This window comes from Passer montanus, unplaced genomic scaffold, assembly GCF_014805655.1.
Source record: "Passer montanus isolate IOZ18808 unplaced genomic scaffold, ASM1480565v1 scaffold85, whole genome shotgun sequence".
NCBI lineage: Eukaryota > Metazoa > Chordata > Aves > Passeriformes > Passeridae > Passer > Passer montanus.
Window position 1 is genome coordinate 1,304,057 of NW_024373812.1, and position 23,354 is coordinate 1,327,410.

The 23,354-nt window shown below is 41.8% G+C and overlaps 1 protein-coding gene across 4 annotated transcripts in view; it reads right to left on the reverse strand.

The window, feature by feature from the left end:
- Positions 1-10,659: 10,659 nt before the first annotated feature.
- Positions 10,660-23,354, reverse strand: part of LPAR1 (lysophosphatidic acid receptor 1) — a 71,131-nt gene continuing 58,436 nt past the window's right edge. For 3 of the 4 annotated variants that reach the window (XM_039733290.1, XM_039733289.1, XM_039733291.1), the window contains exon 4: positions 14,076-14,377. In XM_039733290.1, coding sequence (XP_039589224.1) covers positions 14,076-14,377 — 302 coding nt within the window. Of the gene's footprint in view, positions 14,378-23,354 lie in introns of all 4 variants that reach the window. The other variant, XM_039733287.1, reaches the window with a different exon arrangement.

Genomic DNA, 23,354 nt, shown 5'->3' on the forward strand with positions numbered 1-23,354 from the left:
AAGACAGGTACAAGTTATACCTACATAAAAAGTGTAGAAGACAGTGCCTAGGTTTTCATCCTGGTCTTAGAAACATACACCTGGATTTGATTTTCTGATTGCAATAGGATCATCCAGCATTTCCAGAGAAATGAGACAAGACCATGACTGTTTGGGAGATAGTAGCAGCACTTCCTATATTTCATCTCACGAGGTTCTGTAAACAGCTTAAAAGATCTATTTTAGTAGGAATTTAAACCTGTGACAATTGATTTTTCCAGGGTATGCCATCTGCAAAACTGTGCAAACAAGTTAATGATCTTATTGCAGAAGTAGTTCCCACCTGTGCATTGAACATTGCAGCAAATTTGATGGAGAATTAATAAAAAGGAATACTATTTTTCTTCCTAAAATGTGCCCGAAGGGCACTTGTTTTACCTAACAGACAAATGTGCTTATAAAGTAGACATGAATGGTTGGTGTTGTGCATTCCAGTTAAACCCCTGGTGTGGTGCCATCTTTCCTGCTTCCTGGGAGATGTTCAAGGGCTGAGTGGCTACTGACATCCTGAGCATCCTCAACATCCCATACAAACACTTGGTGCTGGGCAATATGGGAAACTCTGTGCAGGCTTCAGCTCTTGCAGCCATTGGTGAAATTCCTGCTTCCTTCCACGGCAGGGATATTCCCACACAAAAGTCCCTGAAGTCAGCAAGACTTTCATTGCATCACCTTTAGTGTCCTGGGAGAAGATAGCAGACCTCTAAACTCAATGATCTTGCAAAAAAAATTAAATGAGAAGGCTTTCATGTGCCATGAGACCACGAGAATTTCAGACTTTCAGTTATGCTAGAAGTAAATCCCTTCCAATAGCACCAACCTTTCTGTCTTGGATGCCTCATTCACATTCAGTTATGTTTACACTTGTAGGGGAAAATCCTTTCTGCCTTTTGGTCTGTCTCTACAGAGAGACATAAACACCCTGTCCTTATTTTTAGCTTATTTTGGGCAACTGTACTGCCTTCCTTCTGAACTTAATAGTTACAACAAAATTCAGCAAGAGACTGTCAGGTTGATTGTTTCGGCAAAACATAGCTTTGGCCATGGCCTTAGTTCTGCTGTGGGAAGCAAGGAACATCTTTCCAGCCATTACAAAGGGAAGGAAAGAAATAAGTCCAACTGAACTAAACACAACAGGAAACTGGGGCTGGCAGCTGGATGGCTTGGCCTCCATCCCGCAAAGAGTGTGGTGGAAATCAGTCCTAAGTCTCAAGTGAGCTTATAGCTGGCACACAAGGGGTCAGTTTGACACGGTCATCAGAGCCCTTCTTTTCCCTTTGCAGCTTAGGATTTATGAATGGAAATTCTTGGGTGCCCCTGAAGAATCACCACCCTTGAAAGGACCATAATCCAGGGGAGAAAAGCAGGGAAAATTCAGGTCATGTTTTTTTCATAGAGTGTTGTGGATTCATGCTCCCATCCAGCAGCCATCGCACCCGCTAGTGAGTTTGATGCTGTAGGCTCCAGCCAAGATCCTCCATAATGGATCTCTTGTTAACTACGTCTGCTCTAACAGATGCTGCTCTGTGCTTTAGTCATATTTTGGAGCTGAATGTCTCTGCTCCCTGTTTTTCAAGCAAAGCCCGATCCTTTATTTGTCTCCTTCCAAGCACCACAGGTTCCCCTTCAACACCACTCCACAGGCCTACATGCATGGGCACATTGATTTTCCATAATCCTCCTCAGCAGCTGTAAGGGGTTTGTTTAAATGACAAACCTGCTGACTAACTCAACCCTTCCAGGTTTTCAGGAAACACAGCCATTTCCTGATGGACTCTACTTCAGCATCCTACTTTTCAGCAAGTCCTTTGATGGCTTCCTCATTTCCAGGCCTGCAGAAAATCAAGCTTAGCAGCCCATTCGTTTCCTGTCTGTGGTTCAGCAAAGCTTTGGAAAAGGACTTTTTCACCTTTACATTTAATATTTTTTTTTTGTACAATTTCCCAGTAATTTATAATCTCTGAACATATATTTTGCTTTCTTCCTTCATTATTACTTCTTGGTGTCCAACTGCATTCTTATGTAATTCCCTCTTTCTTGTCCAAACTCTCCTCCAAGAATGAGGTAAAAAGATTACCAATCAGCTCACTCCCAGTTGACAGTGAGTCAGCGGGGTGACAGAGCTGTTTAACAGAGTGACTCGAGTCCTGATGTAGAAATGGCCTCATCTGCTGTTGGAAATGTTTTCCTATGAACACATTCATTTATTGCTCTAGGTTCTGCAAAAACACATTACAAAGAGGTATTTCCTGTACTGTAGAACTCATGGTGGAAAGGGAGCAGAGGGCATAAACCTAATACCCCTCACTGAAATGTAAAAAATACTGAGGGCTAATTGCCTAGTTGTATATAACATGTGGCAGAGCCAGGCATAATTTCTGTGTTCGGATTCTTGGCACAATATTTTATTCATCTGGCTGTATTTCCTCTTTCTTTTGAGTATTCCTTGCATGTGTTGGCTTTGTTGGCTTTGTCCTGGGTCTCTGGATTAGAGGTAGTCCAGAAGGGAAGGCACAGGGTGGCACAGTGTCTGGACTGCTGCATCATATCATGTGGTAGCCTTGTGCTTCGGCACTGAGCCCCAGGAGAGAGGCAAGCACTGGGACTACAGCCACAGCCCTCCTCAGCACAGTGCTCCACTGCTGTCTGTGGGGGCAAATCCAGCCACAAATGGGCTGGACGTGATTAGGGAAGTAGGAGGAGGGGGAGCAGGCAGAAGCCCACCCAGACTGGTGGCAGGATTGCAAAGGCTCAGGAGCTTTATTGATGGACAATTCTTTGATGAATGACTGGATGTGCTTTGTTTTTCACTGTATGCTTGACTTGCAGACAGTGTTAACTAATGAAATTATGAGGTTTCTTACTAAAATCACATGTATGTCACTGCTAGTTCATAGCAAACAACATGGCTTCATTGTAAATTTATACACTGTGTAATTTTTTTTTTCACTCTTAATGGAAAACACACTGTTTTGTTTGGACCATCTCCAGGCGTTTCAGTTATGGAGTTACTCACTGAAGGTGAAGCATGTGGGAGGTTGCTTTAAGCAACATTACTAGTAAAGCCACTTACTCTGAATATTGGCTGCTCTTTTACTTTATTTGGATGAAGAGCAATATTTTCAAAAGTGTCTGAGCTACTTAGGAGTCCATGGCTTACACCAGAAAAATTTCACTGGCACATGTTGGACTGAATGTGATTTTTTCCTTCAATGCTTATACCTTCAGATAGAAATACAAGACACTGGAACAAAGGTGCCTTTTACTAGTGCAGTTTCTTTTAGTTCCTGAACCAGATTAATCTGGACTGGCACAAGAAATAGGAGACTAACACAGATACCTTGACACAAACTGAATTGTATCTCTCCTATCAAACTCAGTAAAATGAATGCAGCCACCTTTGTGCATATTTAAGGCACTTGTGAAGAAAATGGTTTTTGAATTTTTAAGAGCCAAATTACTCTAATAAAACTTGATGCTTCTTCAGATATGCAAATGCTTTTTGAAAATGTTAGCCTTGCAAGTAAAAGAATGGAACGCAGAGATTAAGGAAAAAAGAATGCCATAAAAATGTCCCTTTATACCACTGTTCATTAGAGCATGAGTAGAAAAAGCAAGAACTTGACTTTTGCAGAGATGACTTAGAAGTTTTTTTCTTTCACCACTGTCTGGTGCTCACTAATTAATATTTAACTAATATTAATTAATTAATTACTAGATAATTAATAAGATGTCTACCTTGGCAGTTACTGTGCTGCAAGAAACTTTTAAAATGCTACTCAAATGCTAGACAGAAAAAAAAAATCCCACACTGTGCTTCTATGCGCAGGATACACTCATCCTGCTGGCAGTACCTGCTGTGTGATGGATTCTGCTGCTGCAGTGCAAGCCAGAATTGCCCACTGTTCGTATTTTCAAACCCATATATGTTATTTTGTTGGAGCTTGTCCTGGAGGGGCAGGCCAGATATTGGCCACACAGCCACACAACAGTGGGCCTCAAGAAATAAGAAGCCACAACTGGTGACATCCAGGCAGCTTATGGTGAGGAGCACAGGACTCACAAAGGACTCTGAGACCAATTGGGGGTGGCCATGTGGATCAATGATTGGCCAGAAAGCCTCTAGAATATTCAATGAGAGACTATATGTATATGTGTGTGTTTATAGATAGATAGATAGATAGATAGATAGATAGATAGATAGATAGATAGATATGTGTGTGTGTGTGAGTGTGTGTCAGACCCACTTCAGGTTCTTCTGAAGCAGCCTCTTTATGTTTTGTTTTGCACCCTTGTTTGTGTCCTTTAATTTATTTAATAAATATCTTCAGTTTTGGCACTTCAGTTGTACCCATCCCTTCCCTGTTGCCTGTGCCATGTGACCACACCATTTTCGAGCTCCCAGAACCTGAGAGTTTCCCCGCATGCCCTGCAGACCCCTCAGGGTGTTGTTGCCAGCCATTCCAGCCATGCCAGCCCATCTCCAGCTGTTTCCTGGTAGCCGGGTCAGAGAGATCACTGGTGGTTGGATGCGTGCCGCAACACTATTTGGCCTGTCCTTTTTGGCTGAGTTACAGCCAAAGCACATTTTAAGGACAGTGCAGAGGTTCCCATCCTGAGTTCACTGTGGAGCACTCTGATGCCTCCTTCTTCTCAAGCTTCATCCCAGACAAAATTTATATCCTTTCTCTCTGGGCCAGGTCTTGAATTCTTACAATCCATTTTATGGGTTCATTGTAACCATATAGTCCTTTAATCCAAATTTAGTGGTGTTCTGCTGTATCTCCACAGAGATTCCACCTCTTTGTAAAGTGCTAGAGGCAGACAAGAGGGTAGTCCAGCTTGTCTCCATTTCATATAAGTCCTTCCAAACATTTTTTGCTATGTCCCTCTTGCAACCTGGCCCTGTGGCTCACTTGCGGCTGCCTCTCCTGGCTGGGCTGGTCTGGCACAGCTGCTCACCTGCGCTGACTTCACAGCTCAGAGAGACAAGTGACCCCCCTGCACAGCCTGTTTGGTCCCTGCTGCCCTCTACACCATGCAGCCATGGCAGGAGGGAGAACAAAACCTCCTGACTGCTCCCCCTTCCCTGAGCTCAGAGGGTGCAGGTCATGTACAGAAGCTGACAGAAGTTTTCAAGGCAGCAGTTTTCAAGTAATCTTCCTACAACAGCTAGGTTAGACATGGTTTGTTCGAAAAAGGAAGTTGTCATCCATGGATTGCCATTAAAAAAAGAAAAAAGTAGTTTCTCCCTTTAGTATTGTTCTTTGTGCTTTCCCAGGATTTTGGAACTCTTGCTTATCTTACTTAGATTCAAGGTATGTTCTTGCCTACAAAAACAAAACAAGACAAAACAAACCAAACAAAAAAACAAACAAAAAACCCAAAAAACAACAACAACAACAACAACAACAACAACAACAAAACCCACCAAAACCAATGTTGCCCACTGTTTTCCAGTTTTCTGCACAGAAGTAAAAAAATAGAAATAAAAAAAATATACCCTCCCAGTTTTTCCTGAAAGTTTTCCAATCCTGCAAGTTTTCACAGAGCTTGGCTAAACAAAATCATTGCCTGTGTCATGATTGTGTTTTATGTGTGCCCTTAGAAGAAGTCATTAAACACGTCTGGTGTTCTCAGACCAAAGGAGACATCAAAACACTGAGTGTGCATATGACCAGCTGTCAAGTAAAGAGGTCTGACAGTCAAGGTCCCACAGTTCCCACTCTCCTGTGCACTCTCTCTCTGGTAGATCAGAATGCCTCGTGCTTTTAAGCATGTGGACTGAAAATTAGGTTTTCCACTTAATAGAATATATGCAGGCTTCTTCAGGAGCACAAATAGGAGCGTGCATATGTCTGAACAGCAGGAAAAAGGACAGATGATCTGAAGACTGAACAGCAGCTCACCTCTAAGCATGTTTGTGCAAAGATGTAGGAATGATGTTTCAAAAATAAAAGAAAGGTCAGTCACCTTTTTCAAACCCTTAACCCAGTCCAGCTCAGGAAAGTCTGTTTTCCTAATGAGTCTCTTTAAGAAACACCATACGGGCAGCCAGCTTGCCTGAAGAAAATTGCATTATCTGTAGAGACATATATATGATACTGACATTTTCCCTGACACAAGAATTTCTAAACAAAATAATTGTCACTTGTTAGCATATATTTGTGGCTCAAAATCAGACCTCACTGTGATCAGACAGGAGAGGGGTCTGGAAGGCAGTAGCAGCTGGACTCGCTCAAATCAGGCACATTTTTGAGTAACTCCCTTGAACTAAGGAGTGTTTACATATTTTGAAAAGCAGGATTGCAAAGAGACACTTGAGGACAAGAAGAATGTACAGACTTAAAAATCTGTGGCAGAATAAGCAGGAAGATATCATGAACTCTGGAAAAACAGAGAAATGGAGAAACCCCAACCTATATCAGTGATCCTTGAAGCATCCTTCAATCTTTTGAGTGGTAAAACACTATTTATATAAAAACAGTTTAATTTTCTGCTCAGTGTGGGTGGTAAATGGGAAGGCTTCTCCTTGTTTCAGTTGGCCTTTTGATCTCTTAATAAATTAGACACACCTAAAACAACAAAATTTTTCATCAGAAACAAAAAAAGTAATGCCATGGAAGGGGCATTATTCTTTCCTTTTGAACAAAAGCAACACCCAAGAATTCTTTCCTGAACTTGCTAGAAAGCCTTTGAAAGGGTTATAAACAAAATTCTGCACAGAAGGTAGGGGAGTATCTTCTGCATTGTCTCTTCCTTCTCATAATTTTTCACTTCCTTTTTCTCTATATATTGCATTTATTTATTTCCCATTGAATCATATAATGGCTTTGATTATAAAAGATCTTTAAGACCATTGACTATAACCATTAACCTATCACTGTCAGGCCCGGCAGCAATCCATGTTCCTAAGTGCCACATCTATGCAACTTTTAAAAATCTCCAAGGATAGTGACACCCTTCAGACATCATAAATAAAGATATTAAACCAAACTTGCTCCAGAACTGGGCCCTGGGGAATGCCACTTGTGACAGCCTGTCTACTGACTTTAACTCCATTTCCACTTTGTCCTCCAGGGAATTACAAAAGAATGGTGATGTAAAACACCTGTCTGCCACCTTGAAGCTTGCCACAGAGATGATTTAGGCTTTTTGGAGGAGGCACAGAACAAGGCAACACAAATGAGGAGCTGGAAGGATTCTGAGGGGTGGGCAAGAATGTTCAACAAGAGTTGGGCATGCAAGAACTAGAGGAGGGAGTAGCAGATCTGTAACCATGTGAAGTCCAAGCAGCTAAGGGGAGAAAGGCTTTGATTAACAGGAAAAAGGCTGACTTGCATTTGCTCCTGCTGGGTCCAGCTCATGAGAGGCAGTCCTGCCAACCCAGACACACCTATTCTGAAGGGCACAAAGCAGGAAGGGGGTGTTGGCCCAGGTGATGCAGGGAAGTGCACTGCAGGCTCTGGGCACTGTGATCTCAAATGTGCTGGCGCTCTGCTCTCAGAGCTCCAGCTCTACGCGTCTCCTACTGTGCACTGAGGCTGAGAGCTGCAGCACTGCACGTGTTGTGTATTTAATGTTAACAGATCGCCATATAAACAGTCTGGCTTTCCCAGCAAATGGTGATCCAGGGCTCAAGCAGAAAATCCCAGAGGTATTGCAGTGCATTTTCATGAGACGTGATTTATTTTGCAATTGTATGTTTTGGCTTTCTGCTCATTATGTAATCAAGCTGTATGGGGCTGCTTTACATTGCACATGCCATGCCACGGAAAGCCCAGCACCAAGGCGTTAGCCATGAATCACCAGGATCTGGGGAGATGAAAAAACTTGAACTCTTCTCATTTTTTATTTTTGTACTTAATGCTTAGAGTGATTAGAAACACCAACTTCTTTTTCTGTCGTTTTGCTGAAGCAGACACTTGGCTCCCATCAGTGTGTAAGTGATTGGCTTCTTTAACAAAAGGCAGGAGGCTAATGAACCCTTTACATAAGTCCTCTTTTCTTCAAACTGTGAAATAGGATTTAGCAGAAATAAAGAGTCATAAAGACTTATACTCAAACAGCACTGAAAGTATAATTTTATTTCACTTCTGCCCTCTTCCTATGGCTATGCAGGTCTATGTGTGGACACATCCATTTCCATACATAAGCCAACCAGATTTGGCTTAGTTAACCTTCTGTGGTTAAATCAAAACTGGGGACACATTGTAGAAGAAACATGTCCATGTGCAAAAAAAGGGAAAGGAAGGTGAAGAGCAAAAGGAAAAGGAAGAAAGCAGAGGGAGGAAGGAAGGAATAGGAAGAAGGAAAAGAAGCAGTAAGCTTGTTTTCTCTGTGCAGGAAATGTTTTCTCTATAGCAACAAGATGAGGTCTGAGGTTAAATAGTGCAAATGTGGACTTCAAAGAAAGAAAGGTGGGCATATAAGAATCACAGAGTGGATTAAGTGATTTACTAGAAATAACCTGACCCTTTGCTGCCCCTGTGTTTTAGCCCTATGCTATCTCCCAGAAGAGACAAGCCTGTGCCTGGATACAGTTTTTGATTAATTCCCCTTCACATTCAAAAATACCAGCTCTCCCGAAAAAGGGTATTTCTTTCACACTCCATATTACACATGCCAAATACTTTATTGTACTAGATACAACCTCTAAACATTTACAGTAAGTGCACTTAGTAACAAAATTGTTTGCCAAAGCTCATTGGCTCTCTCAATACTTTTGAATTACAAACACGGCTTTATTTAAACAGGAAAAATTAACAGATTCCTGAGTCTCCCACATACACTTCTGGTTATCAGAATTTTATCACAGGCAACAGGGAACATTTCATGGAGGCTCTTGTTAAAATGCTGGCAGCTATCAGTGTGTTGGATTTCCACGTACCGCAGAAGACAGCAGCATAGTTTAATATCCTTGTGCTCTGTGTTTTTCTTGTGGCTTTTAAAGTTTGTTTTGTGAGGTTTTTGTTGTAATTGTTTTGGTTTGGTTTGGCTGTTTTGTTTGTTTTCTTTAAATATCAACCTCTTTTTTATCTTCTTGATAGATTTAAAAAAGAGGAGCTAGGTCAATAGCTTCTTAGAAAATCCTCTAAGAGAGGAAAATGGAAGGAAAGATAAGGGCACATTTTCTTGAGGAGCTGTGGCTGGGCAGGTGTGGATGTCAGTAAAGCTAACTCTCTATTGGAAGTGGCCTTTCCAATCAAATGGAAAAGCCAAGCAATTTGTCTGAACAAATGAGACTGCAGTTGCAAATCCCCTCCTTACAGACACCAGTGTATAGCACAGGCTGATGCCTCACAGCAAGAACCGGTTTGAAAGGACACGACAGCTACACTTGCAATAACAGGAAAGCCCTTAACAGGACCAGAAAAAGGAAAAGCCTATATTTCCCTCTGCAGCAAGTGGAAAAAATTAGCCAGTTTACTACTGACCTTTGCCAGCTACATCCAGTTTCGAAGTCAGAAGAGACCCAGAACAATGACAGGGACACCAGGAACGGGGTCACGCCTCCGTATGGGGTGGGGACAATGCCCTAGAGAAACGCCTTTGCCCACTCTGCTTTGCATCACCTTGATTCACACAGACTGAAAAACAGACTGGGGTGCTTGCATCAAAGCCTCTCCATTTGGTGGTGTTCTTTTTAATCCCACCTGGTAAAACCAATCTGCATGGTGGACTTTTATTTCTTTCACAGAAAAATCTGCATGTTTTTTGTCTGTGGATACCCACTGCAGACAGGTCTGGCTGCAGCAGTGTCACAGACAGAAGCCCTAGATGGCTTTACAGTAATTAAGTAAGGTATCTGGTAGTTAAGTATGGTATCTGGTAGCATACTTCTGCAGCAACAAAAAAGTCAGAAAAAGCTACAAAACCTGCTTCAGAAGCAGAGCCCACATGGGTTTCCCTTGACACACTGCTCCTGGGACCCAGACTGGCCATGGTTAAACCCCTGCCCACCACACTACTACAGACCAAAAGATAGTCCATGGAATGACCTGAAAAGCTTAATTTCAGTGCAATCCTATACTGGGACAAATTTATGTTGATATTCAGAAGTTAGCAGAGGAAGGAGAACTAAAACACTGGATATAAGACACGTCCATTCCTCTTAGACATCCAAGTTACCCAGGCTTAGTTTGCCCCATGAAGATAGCAGGCCTGCCCTTTCCTTTTCACCAAGTGGCTACTCCGAGCCTTTGTTGCCTGATTGTTTAAATGCTGCTACAGCTGTGACTATTTGGCAAAGGCAGAGTTAAAAAAACCCAATATGGCAACTATTAAAAAAAAATCCATTACTGGTTCACTACGGACAGAGAGGTATGCTTAATTTTAGGAATCAGTGAAAAAGCTTTTCTTTGGTCTGCCCTCTCTTCTATCTGCCCAGCTCTAAGTATCTCAGTCAGAAGCCAGCCTGAAGCTACCAAGGGATCCCAGAAAACTCAAAACAAACAAACAAAAAAAAAGGTGCTGACAAGAAAATCAATGTGTCAAACATACATAGAATATATTTTCAATTTTTATTAAAAAATTATTTTTCTGACCAATGGGTTGCCCAGCTGCTGTATACATCACAGCAAAAGGGAATTAAAATACAAAGGCCATCTTTTTAGTTAGTTTTCAGATTTATACTGCCACTGAAAATACAATGAAAATACATTTCCCTTGATCTGCAAATGATATTCCTTTTAACACACAACTTCCCACCACTACAATTCTGACACAAACACCATTACATTTGAACTTCAAGAGGATTTACTTGGACCAGAAGCAATCAGCAACAAAAGAATTTTAATGACTGTGGGAGGATCGTTGGTATTTTAAGAAGTCTCCTAAAACCTTTTGAAGAATTTGAGATAAGTAAAAATAAGTGGGGCAATCTTTTTCCCTAAGTACTTTGCACCATGTTTTCACATAGCAGAAGTGAGTTCTACAATGGCACAATGAGGCTGGAAAATCTGAATAGAAGAGCAAAACTTAAAAAAATTCTGAGATGACAACAAATGGCTGGGAATCATTCTAAGGAACACAGCAAATGAATCCTATTCCAGGCTCTGGTTTTTATTCTCTTTGCTCACTGGAGCTTTAATTTCATTAGCTTGCAAAGAACTACTCAATTCACAGATCAGATTTCTTAAGGATATAGGAACAACATGTCAACAACACAAAACACTAATTAAATTGCCATACAGCAGCCATATGCTCAGTGAATTCCTCTACCAGAATTGTACAAGCAATGTTCCTTCTGCTGCATTTGATCTGAAACATTGCACTTCACCTTTTAGAAGAAAAGCCACCTGTTGCCAGACAGGATTGCTCCTGGATTAATATACCTGACAACTCAAATTTAACTGCTGCTAAGAGTTCAAAAGGTTCACCTTCTTGAACTGTCGAGTGCCTCCTTGGGTTGAACTATGTACCTGGACAGCAACTACCTTCTGTCACAATCACAGTGATGACAGAAAGCCTCCTTGGGCATCTGTCTTCACAAGAGGCCTTTGGACCCACCCATGTTCAAACAGCCACACCAATCCTGTTCTCAAGTTATTCACCCCTGGCTTCTCAAAACCCACCAGACTTCCAGCAGGTTAAACTAGGGTGAATGATTTGTTGTTGTTTTGTAATATCATCCTCCACCCTATCCAGATGAGATTCAATAAAAGCATGCAAATAGCAGTGAAAAGAACACTTGGAAAGCTAAAAAAACCCAGACCCTAGACTAAAGTGTCTACGATCTTCTACTTTTCTGGGGATGTTAGGGATAAGAAAAATTGTTCTTGCTGGATCCAAGGAAGAAATATACTCCAAGAACTCTTGAGAAAAAGAAATTATTTTTCACTCAGATATCCTTGTCTTTGGAGGCAGTCTTACCCTCTCCTTTCTTCTGCTTACCTTCACTAGTTCAAGTATCAAGCAGGCACTAAGGAAAAAATATGAGTGGATTAGCAAGCAGATGCTTTGAAATAAAAAGGTTCATACAGCCTATTCTTCTGTTTCTCACTACAGTTCTGTGAATAAAACCAAATTAACCTGTACATTCACTTGCTGTCAAAGACAGTCAGAAGAAAGACTGGTTTTGTTCAAAGCAAGGGGATGTATTCAAAACCTTGGTCAACTGGCAAACAATGTAATGTCCACCTTCTACTCCACCTTCCATAGTGTCCACACAAAACTAGCTTGACAGTTCAGGTGGATTTCAGTTTGACTGAAAGCAGTGTCATAACTCCCACTTCATTCAGTGGAGGCAGGATTAGTTTACTTGTTTCTCTTCCCTCTCTCAGGAAGGAACTGCCTATTCCAAGCAATTTTCTGCTTGGAAGGATAAAATCCAAGCATCTCCTCAAAGCAAGAGATGCTGAAAACACTGTATTTTGCTGAGCTGACCCTCCATCCTCCATTTTTTCCCTGCCCAAATGGGAGAATATAATCCCTTAAGTTACATTCCAGTATGGTACAATGAAGGATATATATCTCTGGATTTTTTGTTTTGTTTTGCAGGGTTATTTTTTTTGTGAGTGTGGGGTTTTTTTCTTGATTTTTTTTTGTTTTTCCCCTTTTTTTTGTCTTGTTTGTTTTTTTCTTTTTGTTATAGAGACAAATTATGACAAGAACAGTGCCAGGAATTTACTGTTGATATATTTTACATTGTTAGGAGAACACAGAGTTTCCTGGAAAGACGTCCCAAGTTTTTTATCAGCAAGGTCCCACCTTTGCTCAGTTACCTCTCTTGATGAGTTTTGTTTACTCTCAGTGATTCTTGGTAACTGATATTCACATGAGTGACATTTCTCTTCAAAACAGTCTCATATGAAAAACCCACCTGTTAGCTTAGGTATTTATAAAAGTGTACATGTGTGGCTCTGTAATATGGTCCAGTCATTTGCAATGGATTAAAGTGTCGACTTCACAAAATAAAATTGTGCCTTGGCTCTTAGTAGCCCACTGCTTTTGAAATGAAGGAGGCATCATTTGAATGGTACCCTACAAATACTTCTCAGTGCAAAAATGCAGAAAGTGTTTTGTTTTCAATTACCAGAAAGGTTCCATAAAAACATACCTTTTCTTTTTCGCCATTAGAAATGCTTTTTGCCACGAACAAGAAAAGCATTCCAAGAATATGCCATAAATACAATTTTTGCAATCTACCAACCTGACTGTAGCCCTTTAAGAGCCTTAGGGATGTGTCCTACTTTAAGAACTTATCCATAAAAAACTTGGTACCCTTCACATGTTACAAATTTCATACTGTACTTCAAAGAAGAACCTTATATACATTGTGACTAAAGTACTGTTTATTTCATAATCTAAACAAACACTGGAATACAGTCTATGCTTTTCTACTTTCCGGCAGACTTTACAAAGAGCTTTTTTTTTTTTTTTCATAATTAAAACAATCTGCATACACACAGAACATGCATTCTCTAACACCAGTAATGAAGGTAAGAAGAGTCAGTTTCCCTCATCTTCCTGTTGCCTGTGTTAGAAAAAAAAAACAACTTTTCTTTTTACTGTAGTTATGACAGTGTGGCTAAGGATACAAAGACTAGAGCACAGTTTTACTCCCTGCACAGAAAATGTTCATCACAAGCATGCTGATGGTGATACATATTACATGTCTATTAAATGATAGGCATAGTTTTATCCCCTTTACTCCCTTTTTAAAAATACTAAGTGGCTACATGTAAATGCAGTGAAGCAGGTATAAGCTTAATTAATCAGAGTTGATTCAGACTGGCACCAAGATGCAGCAAAGTCCAACAAAGTCTCAGCAAGGCTTTCTGTGGGTTATTGATGGCCTCTTCTGCAAAGCAACTACTTTCTACTTTTTCAAAGCAGAAATCAAAGGCTCTGCAGCATGGCCAGTCCTGTGGACAGGGCAGTCTGCGCTGGTACGTCAGGCCGCCGGAAAAGATGCACTTGTAGTCCATTAGTGTTTGAGAAAACGTGAGTGGGTTACCTTCCCCGGGGCCACGCGCCTGCCCCGCCCGAGCACCGCCCGCTGCTCTTTGTCGGTGAGGCGGCTGGCGGTGGCTTCACACCACGGAGTGGTCATTGCTGTGGACGCCAGCCAGGATGGTGTGGTTGAGGGAGGAGGCTGACCGGTCCGAGCCTTCGGTGGGGCCGTTGGTGCTCTCGCTGCGCTGGCAGCACAGGATCTGCTTGAACGTCGCACTCATTTCCTTGTCCCGGTAGGAGTAGATGATGGGGTTCATGGCAGAGTTGAACTCTGCCAGGAGAAGGAAGAATTTTTCATAGGCCAGGACATTGCACTGGGGACAGCAAACATCGAGGAGCAGCAAGACTAGTCCTGGGGTCCAGCAGATTATGAAAGCACCTAGAAAGAGAAAGAATGGAAAAAATAAAAAGTCTACAAATATGCACCATTACTTGTCAAAATACCACAAGAACCATCCAGACAGAAGCAGCAATGGTTAATTTTCTCTTTCAGGAGCATTGTTCCCACACTCTCTTTTCACTGACCCGATGAGAGGGATGCCATTCAAAGATCTGTAAATGGTTATGGGCAGCACATCAAAAGAGCAAGGCACACCCCCAAGCCCCAGCCCCAGCCCCCCACCATCTGAAACTCTGCTTGGCAAATATATTTACATTTAAAGTTGATAATGAGGAACATTTTTTCCCTTCAGCTAGAGACCTCTGACTAATCAATCTCTTGATCAGAAGAAACAATACTGCAATTTACTTCTCAAACTAATAATAACAAAGAAAACCTTTCTGTGAATGCTGTGACTGAAGCATCAGTAATAGAAAAAGAGCGGTGCAGGCAGCAATTCTCAAGAAAAAGAAAGCCTGGGTCTTGTTAACCCATTTCAGCCCCATTATGTAATGGAAAGTCCTAAACACACATCCTTCTTGCACTGAAATGTCGTCTTTCAACGGATCTACTTCTTTTCTTAGGGCTCTATTCAATCAAAATTCAGAGGCTCATCAGGCTTCAATAGTGTCAAAGCCACGGAGTCTAACACCGACTAAAATGCTTCCCCCCTTCTTTCTCTGTTTTCCAAAGCTCTGAGGAGAACAAAGCCCAGAACAAAATTCAGAGCTCAATGCAGAAATTAAATCAAATGCTTTGTACTTTATTGGGAGTACTGAATCAAAGGAAGATTGTAACTCTTTGCAGGAGTTACAGGAGGTTAGAGAGGCTTTAAATATAAGCTCTGCTGGGGAAACCCTTACACACCAATCATGTCAGAACAAAGACAGGGCTCCTGAGATTTTCCAGACTGCTTTACTGAGGTGGAAGCCACTGTCTTATCATCACTGAGCAGTATTAGCATGGGCAGCAGCAATAAGGACTTCCCAGCATTACGCTGAGAGCGCTGTTTTCAAACTGGTTCTCCTGTCACTGTGGTATTTATTTGTTTACGTACTGCTCCTGTTTTTAACACAGTGATGGTCTCTTGCAGTACTGGCACTGAAGTCAGTTTCCACACCAGGCAGACTTTGCCATGCCTGCCAAGAAGATACCAGCAATTTCCAGCTTGGGCAGTGACAACTGTAAGCTGTGCAGTTTGGACAGCAAACCCACCTAGATCAAATACAAGGAGATTTTCCAAAGGAGTCTGCAAGCCTGCAATATACGCCAGGTGACAGACAAAGGTTAGCAACCAGGAAACCACACACAGAGGCTTTTTACGCACCAAAAAGCATCTCTAAACTGAATTTGCTTGCAGCTAATGGTGCCACTCAATGCCTATCGCTTTGCCGACCAAGAAAGCTCGCCAATGGAAAGAAGCTGGAGGGTGAATTGCCAGCTGCCAGGCTAAAGCATCAAGATCTTTCACCAAATGACACTGTTAGGGTCTTGGCAGCAATTTGACAGCGTAGGGATGAAACTCTACCACGCTGTGGTGGCATTGAACATATGAACCCACTTCATAGCGTTTGTCTTTTTGTAGCTCTTTTGGATTCCAGCAGTCCTAGAACAGAGTACTTGAAACCCATGCAAAGGACTACAGGCTTTTGTCCCTTCCTTGTACCTGTTGCCATAAGAGTAGAAAACTGTATCTCTTTATTTGCATTATTATCCATGCTAATAGAACGTGCCCCCTACACAGAAAACTCTGCTGAGCTGCTTTTTTGCAGAAACAAAGTCATCAAATTCAACCACTCACTGTTGAAATTGTGCATGTTGTGTTCAGCCTCCTAGCTAGTAAGACAGCAATGGACTTTGTTCTAGCTTAAGCATCTACTTTCTTCACTGTAGGCTGCCTTGGGAGAACAACATCAGAGATGGGAACACTGCAAGTCATGGGATCTACAGTGAAGGACAAAAGACAATGACAGCATCCTCACCAGGCCTGTAGCAGAAAAGTCCATTGTGGAAACAATGGAGCTAGCAGGAAAGCTCTCATAGCATTGTTCAAAGTTGCAATTGAAGGCGTCCAATTTCCCAATTTTTTTTTTAATCTGTTGCTAGGGAACAACAGAACATTCTGTTGGCATAATTTTTGATATGTTAGAAACAGCAACAAAAAGCTCTGTAGTGGGGCAAATTGGAATTTGCTCCTGAGAAAGCCCCATAGTCATACAGAAAAATCCACATGCAGCTCACTGCACTGAACAGTTGTCTCAGATGGAGTTCCTGAGCTTTTTGGGCTCCTCAGTATCTCAGACGGGTTCTGATAACCTGTGTGCTGAGGCTTGATTGGCTGCACTCAAGAAAAAGTGGACTGTGGTTGAGCAACCAACTAATTGCTCTGTAGCTCAAGCTATACTGAAAAATCATAAAAACAAAAGTTGCGTTCCCACCCAGCTCTGGAAGGAAGTCACCATTGTGCAAGTTGTCACCCTTCTGCTCCTAGCAAAACATCCCCCCACGCTATTGGCTCTGGCAGCTTATTGAGTGCTTGTAAATGGTGACAAAAAATGCCTCAGGTTTGCTCACTTTTTATTTAACTGTTGGTAAACTGGAAAATACTGAGAAGCATCACTCATGGCAAGGATGTGTTTGAGTTAGGCACAGAGGAAAATGTAAATGTCAGGCTCTTAATACTTCAGATTTAGGAAACTTCATAGGCTAAACATGGAATTCTTTTTTTGCAAGGAAAACAAGGCTGAATTTTTTTTCCTCTTAGAATATTTGCTGAACTAAGCTGGAAGTGAGATTAAATTCTTCCCCTCCCAGAAGTCTGTTGTGAATTGACTTCACCAATAATGAAGATCTAAAAATACCACATTTAATAAACCAGAGACATCCAAAAGCTTCCTGCTGCCATATACTGGAAAGCCTTAAGCATACACCAAAATATTGATGTTTTTCTGCTCAGAATCAGAACTGAAAGTAGTCTAAAGTACAGTGTTATTAATTTCCAGGTGCATCTTAACATTTTACAAACCTGGTCAAACCTAAATTACAATGACATACAAAGCAGATCTGTTGCATTTAGTGACTTGAACCTTTGTGGATATGCCATACCATAGTCATACCATGGCATAGGAGATCCCAATGTACTTGAAAAAAAGTGCAGACTTTACGTCTTTGGGTGGCTAAAAGAGCACTGTTCCCTGGACAGAGAGCACCTTGGGATATTACCCCTAGCCCTGGCAGCTCTTCAAAGGCGATGGCATTGCAAGAGGCTAAATGAGCTCTTCAGCTGCAGCAGAAGGAACATTTCCATGGAGCAGGGCCAAGGTCTGTCCTGAGGCTCAGGCCACAGAGGGCTGGGTGAAGAAGAAATGCCAATCAGGCTGAAAGTCCATCAGAGGTGAATGGCTAGCCATTAGACAGGAAAACTTGAGGAAACCAGAGAAATAGTACATCTTAAAAGATTGAAGGGTCCCTACAGACTGAGAAGCATGTCTTACAGCAGGAATGAGTTACAAAAAAGCATTTATGACCTAATCTAATTTTCTGCTGAGGTGTGATACCTCTCATCCTAGTAAGAAAACAAACTCTGACTCCTTGTGCATTGTCTGTCTTGCAGAGCTGTGGTAGAAGTCCACGGGAGGCTTTCCAAAGTCTGATATGACTGCATCTCATCTGTCTTGAACCCTCGTCCGTGCATCAGTGCAGATTATGTTTCCATGGTAGCTGGATGTTGGAAACCCTTGGGTAAGTGAGCCAAGGCCTCACAGCAAGCTTTGATTGCAAGAGAAACTAATGTAGGCAGTAGGCATATGAAACCAGCCATGATAAATCACACAAAAATCAGTGAGTGCAAGAACAAAAGAGAAAACAACTCCAAAACCCAGCACCAGAAAAGAAATAAGCTACACAAGAATAAACACTGATGAGCTAGTCACTCATTACTAGGATACCAGACTGGATGGCTGCTCATGAAACTTCTTGTGTTAGCAGGCAAAGTGTTTCCTAAGCAGCACTCTTTCTTCTTTCTTTTTTTTGTCTTTTGCTTTGGAGAGCCTATGTCTGTGTTTATTCTGTGAACATTTGTTTTCCTCTAACTCAAAAGAGCAAAATAAAAGAAGCACTTCTGCTTCTGCCAAGTCATACACTGCTGTCCTTCAGAGGCTCCAGAAGGATGTAGCTCTAGTCAATGCACACCTATTCTGAAACACTCTTCTCTGCCTTAGCCACACTGTGTCCCTTTCATGTGCTCTCTTCTATTCATCTTGTGTGTTAACCCTGATATCTGGCATGGGTTCACACTCACCCTGCAAATTCCTCAGTCTGCGCGGAGAGGGAAAATATTGAAAGGGCCTCTTTTAGGGAGTGAGAGAAGGAAAAAAAAAAATCTCAATGTATTTCCAGTTTTTTAAAGATTACAGGAATGGGATAAGGAACTAGCATATCAAAGACAGAAAAGATCCATTCCAGCTGAACTGCAGGAACATTTATAATCTGCTGCTGTTGCCCTCCTACTCTTGTCCATCTGCTGTCGTCTCCAAATCCCCTCCTGCCCTCAGAGTGGTATTTGTGACAGGCAGCTGCAGCCCCTCTTCCTCTGGGACAACAGCGACTGAGAGAGAGAAAAGGACATTGAACATCACTGCTATCACTGTTATCACAGCTACCAACAGGGAGAAGAGTCCTGCACTTGGTGCAGGCTGAAAGCAATGCTCTGGGAGAATTTAATTAACAAAACCATAGCCAAAAGGGGCTGCAGAAGTGCCTGGCATTTTCCACATTCTGACGTAATCCCACCCTCATCAGGGAAAGCCACTTGCTATGCTTGCTGAGGTGCAAGCTCATCAGCTGCAACACAACTGCATTTCTTCATGTCCTAGCCATCTGTAAACTGTATCAATAGTCCTCCTTATCACACTGAGCATTATCTTGTGCATAGCATGAACAGAGATAAGTACTGCAAGCAAGAGTGCCTATTTACAGCTATGTATTGTTTTCCCCTGACACAAACATGACAGCATGAAATCTAAAATGAATGAATGATTATAGATGCCAAAGATCATGAAGTGCATTTACCATGCTGTAAACACACAGAGTGTAGGAGCGATTCCTCTAATTCTAGTCTGACCTAATTTTTCCCAATTTTGACACAACACTATCACAATATATGCTAATACTTCTTCATGGATGAAAATATTGTTGTTGGTTTTTTGCATTTTCTGCTGGAAATAATTAACATAGGGGTAATGTTTGCTTTGACCCATGGAATTGTCATGTGAAGAAATAAAATGTGACTACCACATTTGGATCAGATGAATAGATTTAAATAATTGTGTGCTAAACTTGACAAATTCTGGAGAACTTTATATATGAAAGGCTTGCCTCTCCATTCACAGACTCAAAAAAATTTGAGGAAGATGACAGTGAAGGAAAGTCCTTGAAAAATACTCCAGGTGGGGGAGAGCTGCCTACAGTGTACAGGTAAGAAGGGCCATGTTGAAAAAGGTGCTATCAAAACAGCTTCATTTATTCAAGGTGTCTTTATTTAAGGAAGCTGTATGAATTCTGCAAGAGTGAGAGATTCATAGCACACTCCTGCAGTTTTTGGTTGATTGTAAAATGCTTCTCTGACATGTCTCTGGGAGATTTTAATACTATGGATGCCTTTGTGTTTCAAGACAAACATTCATCTGGTGAGGCTGTGTGAAAGAAAGAGGAAATATCTCCAGTAAGAAAGAGGGGATAGCAGTGTAAAACAGGAAATGAGAAACAATGCAAATGTAAAAAAACTCTACATTAATATTCATGAAACACTATCTTACATATAATTCTCTAAGATGATTTGAAGCAATAGGATGTGAGCACATAAGAGAGAATACACAACTAGAGAGCTTATGAAAGGAGCTGGGTGATACAAGCCACCAGCTTGTCTTTCATAACACTATATATGCCCCATCCCTAAGGATCCATGTTCTAGTCTCACGGGAGCTGAGCAGCTCTAAATGTGCAAGTTATAGATAAAACCCTATTCTAAACTTTATTAAATATTTTAACTCTGCATGAATTCCATAACTGTCAAGTTTGGGAGATTTTTCAGTCTACTGTACCTACGGTTTGTAAATGGATTTTAGAATAAACTGGTATGCTAGTATTGCATCAGATCCCTGATTTCCTACCTTTTCCACAGCTACATGCACATGCACAATTCAACCTCTTGCTGAATCTTGTTTTGGGAATTTTAGCTAGCAAGTTTAGTCAGACTTCATACAAAATAATGGCTGGATTTCATAGAAATAGAGAAATCATGTCTTGCTCAAAAATGTGTTTCCTCTTCTCAGCAGAAATTCAGAATGTGTCTGCTTCAAACATCTCTCTTCACCTTTGAAGGTGCACAGAATTTTTTGGTGTTTAAGGCAAGGCTATCTTTGTCAACAAACCATCCCTTCTCTGAGGAATCCATCTGCTTCCATCTTTACACATTTGTCTTGTTTAAAACATGTTAATGACTTAACAGCTTAAATGACTTAATGAAAGCAGCCTTGGGGCTCTGCTTATGCTCTGTCTAGGCTGGGAGGAGCAGCAAGCCTTGATCCCAAAGAAGTCCTGTGTATGTTAGCATCACCTCTTTCTGGGCTTTAATATTTAGTATTTCATGTGTGTCGGCTCATCCATTCAATCCTCATCACCTTCTTTTATTTCAGAAAAAATAAAGTAAAAACTCTTTATAGGGGCACACACCATCTTGACTACCAATGATACTTCTGCTGGCACCTAGACTCCTTTGCTACAGGCTGGCCTCTGCTCTACCTGCTCTCTTCCAGTACTCACATCACCACACTGGCCCCATTGAAAAACACACAAAGTTCTTGGTGAAATCTTTAAGTCAAAGCCTTTATTTTAAACCAGACACACTTTGGCACCTATACCTGCTACACAAAGGGTCAACTGAAGAAACAATGGTGTTACACAGGGAGCTGACAACAACCATTAGCCAATAATTTCGTTGTCATCACTAGCTGCATGACCACCATCTCTGAGCAGCATGGAGACACGCAGACATAAAATCCCGTGGTCAGTAGGGCTGCATCCACAGTGATCATACCTTCCCTTATCTCAGGGTGAGCCAACACCTTTCATCTTCTCTTCCTGCTTCCCTTTGCAAATCCAGACCAGAGGTGAAGAGCAGGTTTCCCCTCAGCCAGACTCCCAAGTGGCAGGTGTGGGACTTTGCAAATCCAGACCAGAGGTGGTGAAGAGCAGGTTTCCCCTCAGCCAGACTCCCAAGTGGCAGGTGTGGGAATCTTTGTGAGCTCGTTCTCTGCAGCACCTTGTGCTTACTGTCCCGAGTGCTTACTGGCACGTGCTGGAGGCAGGGTATGCTGACACTCAGACTCCTGGCTTTCCTTCTGGAGATCCTATCTGCTGCATGTCTTCCCACCTGGACACCACCAGGTGGTCCTTCCACAGAGCCTGGAACCAAATGTGGGTGTTTCAAATACCACAGGGTCTCCAAGCACTTTTGTATCCCTGTAGCATCTAAAGCTTTGACAGTATGAAATAGCAAAAAGAAAAGACTGGAGAGGACCAATAACAAAATAAAACTAACTGAAGAGAAAATGAAATTGGGCAGTAGCAAGCCACCAGAAGTGATCTGCTTATTTCATGGGTACTTGTCAAACTCTAGCCCAGGTTAACACTCGATGTAATTCCCCACCTGATACTTGCAGTCTTGCAAATGGGTGTACTGGTTTTTGGCCAGCTTATCCAGCTGCCCTCAAGTATTCCACAGCTGACATCTGTGAAGGAGAACTCCAGTGCTAATGCAAATGGCGGAGACCAGGAGGGTTTCTCAATTGACATCAGCAAATCAAAGGTGTTTGAATAGTCCTCTTTTACAACATACTTGTAATAGTTTTAAAGAGCAACTTGCAAAGAGGAATGTGCAACACACATTCCAAAAATAAAAGCAAAAGCTTAATCCCATTGCAATTTATCTGTATCCATTTGAATCCCTCAAAACAAGAAAAATGGAATTTGCTCGTGATCTAGTAACTGCAGGAGAGAAATGCTGCACTGCCCCTCTTCAAAGGGAGAAACTCAGGCTTTTATCTAAAGAAAGCATTTTAGACAAAAACAGGAAGTCATTAAATGCCAATGGTCAGCATTTTGACTGATTTCTAAATTCATAAAGATATGTGAAGCTCATCTGAATAAAAGCTTGGCTGTTGCCAAAGAAATCTGATTATTTATCTCTGTGTAAAGACAAACAGTAGTCCTTGTGGAGTTTCTCTGTTGCCAAAAAAACCAACACACAGAAGAAATTTCAGTGTCTTTTTCAATTTTCTGGTGTTCTAGACTAGTCTTTATGCTCTAACTTGAAAACAAATACTCCTACAGTCCCAAATCAGTGCTGGTAGCTTGGCTGGAAAATGAACATGTAAGCCCAGCTGATAAGAGGCTCCTGGTACTGGTCTCCCTGGGTCGCAGGACAAATAAAAGCAGGCAAGAGATGTCTTGGGGAAAACTAGAAGCAAGAATTAGAATCCAGAAAAGCTTGGGTTGGAAGGGACCTTAAACATCTAGTTCTAACCCCCACCATGAGAAGGGATGCTACCCATTTCATCAGGTTGCTCAGAGCCCTGTCCATGAACACTTTCAGTGATGGGACAGCCACAGCTTCTCTGGGCAAACGTTCCAGTGCCTCATCACCCTCATAGTAAATAATTTCCTCCTAATTTCTAACCTTTATCTTCTCCTTTTCCACGTAAAGCCATTCCCACTTGTTCTATCACCCCATGCCCTTGTAAAAAGTCCCACTTCAGTGCTCTTGAAGGCCCCTTTCGGTACTGAGAGCTGCTATAAGTTCTTCCCAGAGCCATTTCTTCTTCAGGCTGAACAAGCCCAATGCTCTCAGCCTCTGCTCCAGCCCTCTGATCATCTTGGACCTTCTCTGAACCTGCTCTAATGGGTCCAAAAAACAACC